General features: G+C 35.7%; 1 protein-coding gene across 4 annotated transcripts in view; it reads left to right on the plus strand.

Annotated features, from left to right (window-relative positions):
* Positions 1-15,379, plus strand: part of LOC120603797 (nesprin-2-like) — a 226,721-nt gene that overhangs the window by 109,207 nt on the left and 102,135 nt on the right. For all 4 annotated transcript variants that reach the window (XM_039864585.1, XM_039864589.1, XM_039864593.1 and 1 more), the window contains exons 31-37: positions 2,279-2,458; positions 3,804-3,954; positions 10,704-10,862; positions 11,478-11,639; positions 13,532-13,633; positions 14,603-14,803; positions 15,145-15,316. In XM_039864585.1, coding sequence (XP_039720519.1) covers positions 2,279-2,458; positions 3,804-3,954; positions 10,704-10,862; positions 11,478-11,639; positions 13,532-13,633; positions 14,603-14,803; positions 15,145-15,316 — 1,127 coding nt within the window. The remainder of the gene's footprint in view (positions 1-2,278; positions 2,459-3,803; positions 3,955-10,703; positions 10,863-11,477; positions 11,640-13,531; positions 13,634-14,602; positions 14,804-15,144; positions 15,317-15,379) is intronic.

Below are 15,379 nucleotides of genomic sequence, written 5' to 3' on the forward strand. Positions count from 1 at the left end.
TAATAATTTTTTTATTGTAGATTAATGAATAATAAGTAATAAATATTTATAAATGAAAACTATACATTGTTAAGTAGTAAGTTGCTTTAATTTTTAATTTAGTTATTGATATACCAAGTATGTAGCCTGTCCTGGAGATATAGCAGTTAACAAAATAGACAAAAATTCTTGCTCCTCATGGAGCTTATTTAGTGAGAGGAGTAAGATGTTTAGTATGTTTGATGATGATAAAAGCTATGGAGAAAAATTAAGCAAGAAAAATGAGGGGGTTGCGATTCAAATAGGATTTTCAGGAACATTTTACTGAGAAGATGACCTTTGAGTAAGGTGGGATGAGAGAGCTAGCCAAGTGACGACTTGGAAGAAGAGCTTATCAGGCCAGAGGAGGAGTGACAAAGGCCCGGGGTGGCACCGGGCCTGGCATGTTTGAGAAGGGACTAGGAAGTGAGAGGGTCAGTGGTGAGGGGAAGAGGTATGTAAAGGGGTCAGAGAGGCAATGAGTAGAATAGGGCTTAGCTCATGAACGGACTTGCGGCCCATGTGATTACCTTGGCATTTTCTTTGAGTGGCACTGGGAAGTCAGTGGAGGTTCCTGAGCAGAGGGAAATGATTTGGTTTTCATTGTAACAGGTTCTTTCTGGCTGATGTGTTGGGTGTAGACAGTAGGAGTCCAGAGAAGACACAGGAAGTCTAGTCTGACCTATTTCAGTATTCCAGGTGAGGGATGATGGTAGTATGGACCTGTGGTGAGGTGGTGAAAGTGTTAAGACTCTATATATTTTGAAGGTAGAGTCTACAAAGATTTGTTGACACATTGGGCGAAGGTTTAAAAGAAAGATTAGACTTTCTGTTACTGGTGCTTTGAAAGGCCAAAACTGAAAATGTCAGAGTTTGGAGTAAGAAAAAGTGTCTTAATTGAAGAGGCACCAACCAAGAAGATGGGAGACCTAATTCTCAAATCCGTCTTAAGAAAGTACAGAGTTCAGGCTTCTTTTATGTCAAGGGAAGGGAAAATGAGGCGAGGTAGTTTTGGTAAAACTCAAGAAGCAAGCAGAATTTCTCTAATGATTAGTGTGTCTATATGTAAGACAAAAGCAGAAGCTATTAGCCTGAAGGTCATGGGAACAGTGCAGGCTTGAACAAGATGGGCTTAGAGGGACTGAGTATTTCACTTTTCTGAGTACCATTAACTGAAGCGAGAAAGGCTGAAGTTTATCTGGTATTGCACGAAAGATAGGCCTGCTCAATTTTAGAAATGATAGATTCAATATACTTAGTTTGACATTCAAGTAGCAATATCAGTAAGACTCTTACAGATAGATGGCATCAGGAGTTGGGAGGGAGGTCTAGGCTACCAGTATACATGTGAGAGTTAGCAACATTTGGGAATGAGAGGGATAAGATTGCCAGCAGAGTGAGTTAAAATAGAGAAGAGTCCACGTTGTATACTTGGGGGCACTCCACGTTCAGAGATCCAGGAGATGACGAAGAACCAGCCAAAGATTCTGAAGAGTGGCCAGTGTAGTAAAAGGAAAATCAAGAGTCCTGGGGGCCAAGTGAGAAGGGCTTTCAAGGAACAGGATGTAAGCAGCTGTGTCGGATGCTGCCGATTAGAGCAGGAGGCTCGAGCATGGATTTAGCAATGTGGAGGTTACTGGAGGTCTTGAGGAGCAGTTTTGGAGGATACACAGAGAGAGAAAGCCTTATGGGAGTGGATTCCAGATAAGTCGGGAGAAGTAGAGATAGTGTATGATAAAAGCAATTTAGACTGAGGCAAATGGAGTTAATCCCACCAGGATTAGTTTGCACATGAAAATCCTCAGTTCCAGTGACTTTTATCGATGTGGGAAAGCTTTTTGTACACAGGGTAGAAATGTGAGATTCCCCTTGCCCCCGCCTTCCCCTTGCTTAGGAGCCTCGTTCTGCTCCACCACTTGTCTTCTGTCCACACCAAGCTCTCTTTCCCACCCGTATACACACACATATTCTTTCTCTCTTTTCTCGCATATACGTATGTACACCCTTTACAAGTGTGTTCATCACACACAAAAAATGTTACTGTTTCTGGCTTTGTATATTTATTATAATGAAAACACCAGATCAGTCTTCTGGAAATGCAGAGAGCCTCCTGAACTCTGTCATAGGAATGTGTAATTTTTGTCTTCCTAAACCTCCTGAGGACAAATGTAAGTTAGCGTGCTCCCCTCAGTTACTCACATGTGTGTCAAATCAAGTTGGCTAATAATTGGCTATTGAACGTTTCTCTTTCATGATCAAGGAAAAAATCATTAATCGGACTGGATAAGGAGCTAGATGACTATGAAGAAGAGAAGAAACACTTGCAAGAAATGGCTCATTCTCTTCCACAATTCAAAGATGGCAGAGAAAAAGCTCTGAATCAACAGTGCCAAAATACAGCACTCTTGTGGGAGAACACAAAAGCTTCGGTCACTGAATGGTAAGGAAAAATATCCCCCCCACTGCCCCTAGCACACACTCGCTTGTGCTCTCCATCACTTCTCCTCTTGTCACATTATCCTCTCTGACTCTGACCTTCCTGCCTCCCTTCTAGAAAGATCCTTATGATTATATTTCACCCACTTGGATAATCTAAGATAATGTCGTAGGTTAAGACTCTTAATCACATCTGCAAAGTCCCTTTTGCCATGTATGGTGACACATTTGCAGGATCCAGGGATTAGGACATGGACATCTCTGAGGGCTGGCGGCATTATTTTACCACACAACCCTACTTGAATGGCAGATGTTGCCTGTCAGCTGCCACCATCTTTCCTGCAGAGCCTGAGTAAGGCTCGAAAGTTTTCTTAACTGTGTGACAGCCATTACTTATCAGTCCCAGCAATTCTGAATCCATGCCTTCTCCCTTTTACTCTCTGCCTGGGGGTGGGAGTGGTCGGGAAGGGTTCCAGTTGGGTTAAGAAGTGGGAGGTACCAGCAGATTAGAGGACAAGAAGAGGGAGAGGTCAAGGTGGTCTTAACCATCCCCGTCCTTTTTCAGCATGTGGTTCAGCAACTCCTACAGGTGTCCTTCTTCTTGACTCAGGGCACTTTCCCTCTTTGCCCTCGAGGCCAAGTGGCGGATCTGCTGTTGTCCCTGGTTGCCTGAGCTCTCTGGCGAGTTCCCTAAATTCTGCTGTCAGTGATTCTTTCACTACAGAATTCCATCTGCGTATTCCTCCTGTTTCCTCAGTGTATAGTGGTCAAGATAAAGCCTGTCCGTGGTCTTCGAGGTAGTCTGCCCTTCGATTTTAGAGGAAAGAATTGAGGTTCTGAAGGCTCAAGTAACTTATCTAAGGTCCCATGACTGATTAGTGCCCAGCCCTAACTGCCATGTTATCTGTACTATTGCACTTTTTAAAAAGGACAAAACCTAGAATGAGTTAAATAAACATAAACAACCTGTGACTCACTGAATTAATATTGAAATAATCTCCAAGAGCAATGCTAGGGAGGGCACTGTTTTCCAAGATACCTTTTGGTTAAGGATAAGATTGCGATGCTGATTCCTTAAGGTTATGAATCTTATTTTTCTTTTTAGATCGTATGTCTGCTGACTTTTTAATATTGATCTGGTGAAAATACTAATCCAGTGATTATTTGTATCATCCACTTGCCAGATAAATACATGTACAATTTTTCTTAGGTTAAATTGTTTTCTGTTGAAAACCACGTCAAGAGGAAAAATTCTTCTGCAAGTTATTAGTCATTATTGTAGGATACTTAGAAAGAACGGTTTTGTTATTTTCAGACGTTTAGCTGTTTTGCATTTTTTCTCTTCATAGCCTCGACCAATGCGAAAGAGTTTTGGAGCTCCTAAAACAATACCAGAATTTTAAAAGCGTCTTGACAACTTTGATTCAAAAAGAAGAGAATGTCATCTCCCTTCAGTCTTCGTACATGGGAAAGGAGAACCTGAAGAAAAGGATAGCAGAGGTGAGTCTAGGTTCCAAAGGAAACTCTCTGCACAGTGGCCTCGCCCACGAACCTGACTATAAAGAGGACGTTGTAAATGGAGTCATTTTGAAACTTGGTTTAAAAGAAGTTACTAGTGACTTTATTTTACCAGATATCTAAGAATATTTAAGAATTTATTGAATGTATTACTAGAGCTTGGAAAAAAGTCATCCCCCAAGTTGATTAGTTTAGGTGGTTAGTTTCTGCTTGGGTTTTGATACTGACGGTGCGGTTCTCTTGGAGTCTGGGGTTGCCCTGTAAGGTTGTAACAATCCTCGTACTGACCTTCTACCTAAAGGAAACCTGAGACTTCATTGCAGTCCTGAGAGAATGAGTATAGTAGGAAAGTCCCCTCTGTTGTTAGTGAACAAAGGAAAAATTACGTTTTTACGTATTCCCTTTCTATAAAGTCGTGTAAGCTGATCTCCAAGTTGCTCCATCTGTGTTCATAGCCTCACCAATCACTTCATGTTCTAAGAAGAATATCATTTTCGGACACTAGGTGTCATCGTTTTCTTTGATTTTATGTGGTTATCAACTAGAGTGGCAGAAGAATGGAGTGGCAGAAGTTTGAAAAGAATATATATACTACACTACACTATGTTATTATATACCAGAAAGTTGCTTTCCCTATTGGTTTTATGAATATTATGCTAAAGTGCTGTTGGAATGTCAAAAGCATGTGTGAAATACAGTCTATTTGATTCATCTGGTTGTTAGAAAGCAATTTTGTTAAACTTCCCAGTTGCTAATATCAACATCAGTAGAAGCTTACATAGACTAGATTCTTACAATTTATTCTTTATCTAGAACTCTTGTCCCTGAAGCTGAAGTTATAGACACATGGCCGGTGCCACAGATGAAGAATAGCCCCTGTCTGGAACTCACTTTCTCATACTCAGTTTCTTGAAACTGGTCAGAAAGAGCCCTGTTTAGATACCAGTTGTACAAAATGTGACTGTGTGACTAGTTTCCTATGAGACTTAATAGAGGGAGGCCATCAAGACCTCGAGCAGACAGTTGATTGGAGTTACTCAGATGCAACCTGTCTGGTTCCAACCAGAAAAATTGGTTTTCTCTACAAATAGTACTACCATGTGAGCTTGTGGTTTTAAGTTATACTACTACTACTACCAGAAATAATAAAAATGATAAAAATGATGATGATAATGATAACGTCCATCATTGATGGCTTGGTCATTATGTGCCAAGTACTTTACATATTATTATATCATTTTATTCTCATAATAACCCTACAAGCTAAGTATTATTAGCCCTGTTATACTGGTGAGAAAACTAAGGCGTAGAGAACTTTGGAAGTGTAGGAACTGCAGAGGTTTTACTGTTATTAAGATAGCATTATGAAAAGAACAAAAAATTCCCAGTCCTGCCTTGCCAGTTTTCACAATTTATTGTGGGATTTGTCAAGGGAGACATATAGTAAAAAAATAAGACCAAATAATACCACTTAATTATCTGCATGAGTGCCCGATTACCCCAGCAAGTGTTCTGGTAAAAAATGAATTAAAAAAAAAAAATGGGTTCAAGCATACAAGCCAGCCTACATGTCTACAAGGCTTTTATTTTGACCAAATAAAAGATCCAAATTCAGATCTTAGAATCTTATCACCATTTGGTTGGCTGCACAGAGTAGCTCAGATATTGATGCAGTGACCTGGGTTCTTTAGCTTAGTGAAGAGAGGTGCATAATGCCAGTCTCAAAGAGCAGTAATTCATCTTACCCAGCACTAATAAGGAAGCAACACAAAGCAGAAAAAAATAACTGTATCTATGTGTAGAATTTTTCATGCACGCTGATCCTGCTCACTATGTCTTGGAATTTGGACTGTCCGATTAATAACTTTCTCTGTTAATTAAAAAAAAGGAAAAAAAAATGGGGATAGACATTAAGTAACTTCCCCAAGATTATACAAGTAATTAATAAATGGCAAGATCGTTATTTAAGCCCAGGTCTATTTGACTACAAAGTTATATTTCAATCATAATATTGCCTTCCCTGACAACATATTTGAAATATGTATATGGCAAACTTTGTTTCATCTGTACCTCTTTCTCACCTGTAAAAGTTTGCTCACAAAAGAGTCTTTTATTTTTAAATTAATAAAATAACTGTAATTACCCTTAAGAAATGTTTAAAAGTACAGGCTTTTTAAAAATTTTGAAAATCTTGTACCTAGTTTGGTGTCTACATATGGGCACTTTATATGTTTGCTGAAATAATATATCTGTATAGAAGATATAGAAGTTCTAGAATACTGGTGTTTAATTCTTTTCTCAGACACTTTTAACTGTCAGGGAAAAAGCAAATTTTTGCACTACCGATTGTTAACATAACTTTCAGTTAATTTTGTGATGACTTAGGTACTGTCTTCAGAAACAGTTAATTTCTGTAGTACATATTGTCATAATGCTTTCCACAAGTGGCTGAAATATGATACCACTGAGAACTTTTGTCCTTCAAAACCATAGAAACCTGGATGTTTATCTAGGATATGGTGCCAAATTTCCACTCCCTTTAATGAAAGACAGAGTGCAAAGGTAAGACTAGAAGGCTAGACTGTCAGGGGACTATTAAAGTTTGGGAAATGTCAGAGGGTCCTAGTTTCCTTTATTTCACTCCTTCCATTCATTTTAGAACAAAACCTGCAATTTCTGTCAACGCTAAAAGGACCCTCTCCTGCTCTTTCTTTTCTCTTCACCCACTGGTAGCTTGTGTCAGTGTAACAACAATGTTTTCTGAACGTATTGAGAATATATATATATATATATATCAGAGAATAATAAAATATATAAATGTATAAAATGTGAATGTATATAGATTTCCATTTATTTGAACATTTATTATGCCCAAATGCAAAGAGTTCTGAACTAGGAGAAAAAAACACCTGGATTTGCATCTCAGCTTTCCCAGTGTATCAGTCAGTGTCCAGTTTAGAGACAGAAACCTCCCCAGTAATTTTTTTATTTAAAAAAATTTGTTTAATTTTTATTTTCTTAATTAAACTTTTTATTTCAAGATAATTGTAGAGTCATACGGAGTTGTAGGAAATACTACAGAGAGATCCTGTATACCCTTTACTGGGTTTCCCCAATGGTGTAATCTTATAAAACTATACTCCAGTGTTGCAGTCAGGGTTCTGACATTGACAGTCAAGATAAAGAGCATTTCTGTCACCACAGGGGTTCCTCATGTTGTCATTTTATAGTCCTACCCACTTCTCTCCAGCCCCCACCCCTTCCCAACCACTAATATGTTCTCCATTTCTGTAATTTTATCATTTCAAAAATCTTACATAAATGAAATCATACAGTATGTAACCTTTTGGGATTGCCAACTTGCACTCAGTATAATTCTCTAAAGACTCATTCAGGTTCTTAAATGTATTGATGATTTGCCCCCTTCTTTTTTTTTTGCTGAGTAGTAGTCCATGGTGTGGATCTACAATGGCTTATTTAACTGTTTACCCATCAAAGGTCATCTTTAGTTTTTGGCTATTAGGAATAAAGTTGCTATAAACATTCACGTAAGGGGTTTTTGTGAACATAGTTTTTATATCTCAGGGGAAAAAATACCCCAGAGTACAGTTGCTGGGTTCTATGTTAATCGTGGGTTTAGTTTTGAAAGAAACTGCCAAGCTGTTTTCCAGAGTGGCCACATCATTTTATATTCCCACCAGCAATATATGAGTGATCTAGTTTCTCCACATCCTTTCCAGAATTAGATATTGTCTGTTTTTTATTTTAGTCATTCTGATAGGTATGTAGTGGTATCACATTGTGGCTTTAGTTTGCATTTCACTGATTGCTAATGATATGGATCATCTTTTCTTGTGTGTGTTTGTCATCTGTATGTCATCTTTGGTGAAATATCTCTATCTTTTGCCCATTTTCTAATTAAATCGATTGATTTTTTTTTTAAACTGTTGAGCTTTCAGAGTTCTTTATATATTCTAGATACTAGTTATTTGCCAGATAATGTGGTTTGCAAAAATTTTCTTCCAAACTATAGCTTGTCTTTTCATCCTTTTAACAGGGTCTTTTTTAGAGCTAAATTTTTAAATTTTGATAAAATCCAGTTTGTCAATTTTTCCTTTCTTGGTTTCTGCATTTGGTGTCAAAGTATAAGAATTATTTGCCCAGCTCAAGATCCTAAATATTTTCTTCTACTTTTTTCTATGAGTTTAAAGTATTAGGTTGACGTTTGAGTCCATCATCCATTTGTTTCTGTATAATGTGTGAGACTTAGGTTAAGGTTCATGTTTTTGTCTAGAGATGTCCAGTAGCTCCAGCACTGTATGTTGAAAAGACTATTTCCTCTGTTGAATTTCTTTTGTACCTTTGTCAAAAATGAGTTGGGCATCTTTGTGTGGGTCCATTTCTGGGTTCACTCCTCTATTCCATTGATCTGTGTGTCTGTTTCGCTCCCATTACTCCATAAACTTTATTACTGTACATGACAGGCTTTAAAAACAAGTAGGCTGATTTTTCCCACTTTACTATTTTTTTCAAATGTTTTAGCTATTCTAGTTCCTTTACCATTCCATATAAATATTTCTTTTTCCTTCTAGCTAATTTTATTTTTTAAATAATTTTTTACCTTTTAATTGCATTTTACATACAATATTATATTAGCTTCAGATGTACAACATAGTGATTAGTCATTTGTATAACTTACAAAGTAATCCCCTGATAAATCTAGTACTCATCTGATACCATATATAGTTATTACAGTATTATTGACTATATTCCCTATGCTGTGCTTTACATCCCCATGACTATTTTGTAACTAATTTGTACTTCTTAATCCCCTCCCCCTTCACTCATTCCACCAACCCTGGAATAATCTTTTTGTATCTATAGCATAGTATTACAGGGATTTGATAGTAATTACATTAAGCCTATATGTCGATTTTAAGAGAATTGACATCTTTTCTATGTTGAGTACCCAAAACCATGAATTTGATATGTCTCTGCATTTATTTAGACCTTTTTTGATTTCTTTCATCAACATTTTGTAGTTTTCAGCATACAAATCCTATTCATGTTTTGTTAGATTTACACCAAAGTAGTAATTTTTGGAGTAACTAAAAATGGTATTATATTTTAAATTTCACTGTTCATGTATTCATTGCTAATTGATTGTTATATGTTTTATATGTTTGTTTGTTTTGTATTCTCTGACCTTTCTGAACCTATTTATCAGTTCTAGGAATATTTTTGTAGATTCCTTGGGATCACCTTTATGGGTAATCATGTCAAGGATAATTTCTTGACACCGGAGATAGGGGGGCTCCTTGTTATTGCTGGTTAGGGTGAGAGTTCCAGCTCCCACTAGGCCTCCCCTAATATCTCCCTGGCTCTTGCTTACCCTGTGTGGCCTCTACTGACATCACAGCGGGGGATGCTTTGTTACTGCCCAGGAGTGAAAGTCCTGGCTCTCTGTTTTTCCTTTTCTGACACCACCCTGGTTGAGTGAAGGTGGGGCTCCTGTTACGGATTGGTGATGGTGCAAGTCAAGGCTGTACACTGAACCTTTGCTCTCATGGTGGAGGCCGGGCACTGTTTTTTTCTGTGGCATTTGTTTCCTGTAAGCAATTATTTTTTTCAAAGTTTTCTGTCTTGCTAGGTTGTCTTATTCCTGGTTCTTTGGCTAAAGAGAGCAGGCTTTTCTTGGGGCTTTTTTTTTTGTCTGTGGTTTTACCAGGTACTGGCTTCTCCAGCACACAAGTCTGGAATATCAGAGGGAAAACAAAATGCAGGGAGCTCGCCAGTAGGTTGTTCTTCAGGAGCTGATGCCCCCAGCCATTTTCCTTTCTTTTTCTTTTTCAAATTAATTAATTAATTTTATTATGGCAACATCAGTTAACAAAATCCAGTAAGTTTCAGGCATACAATTTAGCAATAAGGCGCACGCGCGCGTGCGCGCGCACGCGCGCACACACTCACACACACACACACACACACACACACAAAATGTGTCATTTTCCTTTCTTGAATTCTACTTTTCAATCTTCTTAAGTTTGTTTTGTGTATGGCGTGCAGGGTTTTTAGTTGTACTTAGTGGGAAGAATAGGGAAAAGTATGTTTACTCCATATTCTTTGGAATAGAAGTCCCCCAGAGGTGGTATAATTTTTAGATTTTTGCTTTTGAGAAATTGTTTTCAGATTTTATGTAATTATTTAACAAGTTTTTGTAAGATTTGTAAATTGAATAAAACATTAAGATTACATTAGTCAATACTAAAATTTCTTGTTATAGTCTAAGATCATTGGGCTTTTCATAAAATAGTGTTTCACTTTCCGTATTAGAAATGATGGTGGCGTTGGAATCATGTAAGATTAAAACAGAAGTCATATTAAAGATGTTTTAGATTCTTTCTGTTTTATTCAGATTAGCACTTATTTTTTTCAGCATTATAAAGATAATTCCTTTTGGTAGAATCTAGGAACTTTGATTTTTATACCATTGAATTGGAGGGGATTTTTTTGTAAAACATTATTTCATGTGGATAAGAAACATGGTTTTAGACCATATTTCATCATGCAGAGTGGGAAGAAAATTTGGTATAGAATTATTATTAAACCATATGGTTAGGATTCTAGATACTTTTCACTGAGAAAGTGGGACAATAAAAACCAGTGATAGAATTGTAATTTTTATCAGTTTGTGTATGTCAATATATCAAAACATATTTCATCTTTTTTAGATTGAAATTGTCAAAGAAGAATTTAATGAACATTTAGAAGTTGTAGACAAGATTAACCAGATCTGCAAAAATCTACAATTTCATCTAAATAAAATGAGAACTTTTGAAGAACCTCCTTTTGAGAAAGAGGCTAATATTATTGTGGATAGATGGCTTGATGTAAGTGATAATTGAATTGACCAGAAATTCTATTATGTAACAATTAAATTGATCTTTTCTGTTGTATCTTTAGTATTTTTATCTAACTACAAAATTCAGAAGTGCTCATTGTAAAATGTTCAAATAATATAAAGTTTATGTCATAGGAATTACCTTCATAACCCAGGCATATACATAGGCACTACTAACAAATGGGTCCATAATCCCCTAAATATAAAAGTGCAAACTCAACTTATTTAAAATAAACTAGTTAATATGTTACTCATCCATACAAGATGTTGATTTTCAACTATATACTTATTTAATACATTTTAAATTGAGAACCAATGATTTTTTTAAATTACAAATTAAGAATTTGTTATATTTTTATTGGGGTTTTTAAAAGCATGTTTTATTTATTGTAGTTTAGAAATTAGGAAGACTATTGCTTTCAATTGCATATAAGCTGTAGCATATCAGCTAAGATTTTTTTGGTAGAAGAAAGAACTACATGATATATTAAAGCAATTTTTTTGTCAACGAATAAAGAAAAATAGCCAGTAAAGGTAAACTCAAATTTTATTTAAAAATAGTGTTTGACTGAAACAATGGTTTTCTCTTTGTTATTTGTGGTAGATAAATGAGAAGACAGAAGACTACTATGAAAATCTTGGCCGAGCTCTGGCATTATGGGACAAACTTTTTAATTTAAGGGATGCAATTTATGAATGGACTGAAAAGGTCCTTCGAAAAATGGAGTTGCATCAGCTGACTGAAGAAGAAAGAGAAAAACTGAAGGTAATTTAACAGAGATAATATATTTGTTCTTTTGTTTTACACAGTTGACATTTTAGTATTGAGTTTGCTATCTTATGTGGGGTAGAGAAATCACAAAGAAATCTTTTATTTTTTTCATTATCTCTTGAGTGGGACCTGACTCTATTGTTTTCTTTTTAATATCCGGGAAGATGTTAGCAGGGATTATTAATCTGGGGCTCACAGACACCCAAGGGGTTCGTGGGTGAAATGGCTTTACATGAGAGAAGTTGCATCTTTATTTTCACAAATGTTTAACTAAAATGTAGTATATGTTATAATCAACAGACATAGTAGGATGAACTTATATGTGACATTGTTATCAAGAATATCATATTTTAAAAATCATCATCCTATCGTTGCAACTATTATCCTTATCACTACTTTGAAAATATGGTATTTAATAGGTGTACTGCTATTTCCTGTTATTTAAGGTATTAATAGAGAAACACATATATTGCTATAGTATAAATTCTTTTTACTATTTTGATAACTAACCCAGTAATTTTTTTCCTTTACAGTCCTATATCATTCATTTTGTTTTATGGTTAAAATATTATGCAAAGGGTCCATAGGATTCACCAGACTGCCAGAGGGCTTTATGGTGTATAAAAAGTTAAAAACTCCTAGCAGAAGCACCATCAAAATGCATAATTCCCAGGTGGTCTGTCTAGGCCCGTGGATTAGGTAAACTTTTTCTTAAAGGGCCAAATAGTAAATATTTAGGTTTGTAGATCATTTGATCACTTGTAGATCATTTGTCACAACTATTCAGTCCTGCTTTTACAGCATGAAAGCCGTCAGTCACAGATAATATACATAAGTGCTTGAAAGTAGCTGGGTTCCAATAAAACTTTATTTATGAAAACAGACTACCAGCCCTTATTCTGTTAATCTCTGATCTAGATCATGATTATGGATTATTCATAATTTGAATTAAGCAGTTCCTCAAAAAGATTAGAAAAACACAAGGCTGCATATCAACTTTATACAGTTTTTAAAAAGGCTAGTTTTTAAAACCATAATCTCAGATTTTTCTATGTACAAAGAATTAAAATTATATGGTTTAACTCTAGGAAGAGTTTTTCCTAATTGTTTTATTTGTTTACATATTATTAGTTTGGTCCATATAAAATCACTATCTTGGTAGGTCAAAAACAGTGAAATATTGGCAATTGTATCTAGTTCAATATAATATCAAAACGTGTGTATGTATGCATGGTGGCTTTACAGTATGTCCAGTCTAATGCTCCAAATCTAATTTTTTCTCTAATTTGTCATTTTATTCACTTTTAAATTCAGATACCCATTTTTACACATTTGGAAAAGATTTTCAAAATGTATGCAGATTTATGAGTTTTCTGGGTGTATGATGATAATCATGAAGTAAACTATGACTTTCCTAAGTATAAATGAAGTATGACTGAGTCCCTTAAATTTTTCTTGAAGTACAGACAAATGTAAAAATGTGAAGTTAAGGTTGTTTAAAAATATGAAGTTAAGGATTATAAGCTGCCAGCCTGGGGGCCATATTCTGCCAGCGAGATGTGTGTGTGTATGTGCATGTGTGTTGACATAATTTATATGTACAAATTTATGAAATGTAATTCCTTTAGGTAGGTCCTACATGCCAGTATGGTACAAGCCTAGCCCCCTCTCTATTGTCTTACAGCTAGAATTCTTCACTTAGTTGTAATGTTTGCCTGACCCATGAAGGCACCTAGGTTTGTAACTCCTAGGATTCTATCAAAAAAACAAGTGATTAGGGCCAATTCAAAGGCTCTCTCAGTTTTTCTGTATTAACAATAGCAATTGTGGATACCAGAAAATAAAGTATAAAATGAAAATATTTTTATTCAAATTATGTGTTTTAGGAAGAGTTACAAGTTTATGAACAGAAACCTTCAGAATTTTCAAAAAGAGTGGCTAAAATACAGTTTCTGCTTCAAAGCAGTGAAATACCTCTTGAACTACAGGTAAGAGAATTTTTATTTAAAAGTTACAGTGAAAGTATTCTCAAGTAATGTTTATAAACCAGAATTCTAATCTTAAACCTAAAATAAAATTAGGATCATTCTTTAATTCACCTTTGTTCAATTTCTATATTCAGTTCAATTGAATTTTCGATAGTCTGCATAGCATAGTTTATCTTTGTTCTACATTTAGAATGAATACTATGACTTTTGCATTCTTTTATTCTCATTTCACTTATTTCCCAGGCCTCTTGTGTGGAGGGGGAGATGTTACGTGAACCCATGAAAATAACAAGGGTTTCCTCATGAGTGTCTTGAGTGTAGGAAAAAGAATATGGTTCGAGTGACTGTAGGTTTATTAGTTGCTCGATGGAGAAACGGGGAGATTACCCCAAGTGTCAGTTTCTGTCGTGGACGAAATTTGTACAATTTTATATAGTTCAAAGTGTATAGTGGCTAAATATGAATATTCATATGGCTGAATGTGAATCGGACTTTCTGGGTAAGGTACTGGCACTGCCACTTATTAGCTTTGTGATCGTGAGCACACTTACTTAACCTTAAGTCTGTATTTTTGTACATTAAGTGCTTGTCGTGATGCTGTGTACATAATAAACACTCAACAAATGCTGGCTATTTAATTATTACTGTATGTTTTTATATATTTTCAAATGAGTGCTATGAAATGACCTCAGTTGGTATGCTAGATAAAACTTGTTTTAAGGGAAAAGATTTAGATTGGTCTCATAAAAAAATCAAAAGGTCAGTTTCAGTTTTTCATGTTAAAACTCTTTTTCTTTAAAGGCCACAATCGAATTGTCCTATTAGTGATGTATAACGATGAAGAATTAGACGTAGAGAAGACTATTTAACATTAAAATGAAGTTTCAACCCTTTCTCTAGCAATATGGTTGTCTTAAAATCTAGTTCAGTAAAGTCTGGTATAGTACTTAATATGTTTCATGATTTCAGGTCATGGAGACCTCTATTTTGAATAAGATAGAGGATGTAAAAATGCGTTTAACAGGAGAACCCAGTTGCTCTGCACTCAGTGGCAGCACCGCTGAGCTAAGGGAGGACCTGGATCAAGCCAAGACCCAGATTGGGATGACTGAGTCCCTCCTGAAAGCCCTGTCTCCTTCCGACAGCTTGGAGATCTTTACCAAACTAGAGGTACTTTCCAGTGGCTTCTCTTCTGTTGTTCAGATTTATTTTCACATTTATTTCTGATGGTCTTGACCTCCCTCTTGAGGTTAATACAAATAGTTAAAAACGAAAGCCTAGGGGAAAATTTCAGAACAATTTGTGTATATTTGGTTGTTTAACTTGCTTTGTGGACAGTGATGATTTGATATTAAATTGCATTTTGCATTATACATTTACTGGCTAAGAGAAAACAAATCCACCCAATAGAAAACCACCTAGAATTTTACAAAAACAGTGGAGATCTGGTATGCTTTGTGTAAATTGAGCTCATTTTAAGACAATGATTATTTGTTTGTTTATATATTTAGGAGATACAACAGCAAATTCTACAGCAAAAACACAGTATGATATTACTTGAGAATCAAATAGGTTGTCTGACTCCTGAACTTTCTGAATTAAAAAAGCAATATGAAAGTGTCAGCGATTTATTTAATACCAAAAAAAGTGTTTTGCAAGATCACTTTTCTAAGTTATTGAATGGTGAGTGTCATGTTTCTCTTACTGTTTTTCTAGGAATCTTGAAGTATGAATAAGCACTGTGAA

The sequence above is a fragment of the Pteropus medius genome, unplaced genomic scaffold, assembly GCF_902729225.1.
Source record: "Pteropus medius unplaced genomic scaffold, Ma_sr-lr_union100, whole genome shotgun sequence".
In the NCBI taxonomy this organism is placed as follows: domain Eukaryota; kingdom Metazoa; phylum Chordata; class Mammalia; order Chiroptera; family Pteropodidae; genus Pteropus; species Pteropus medius.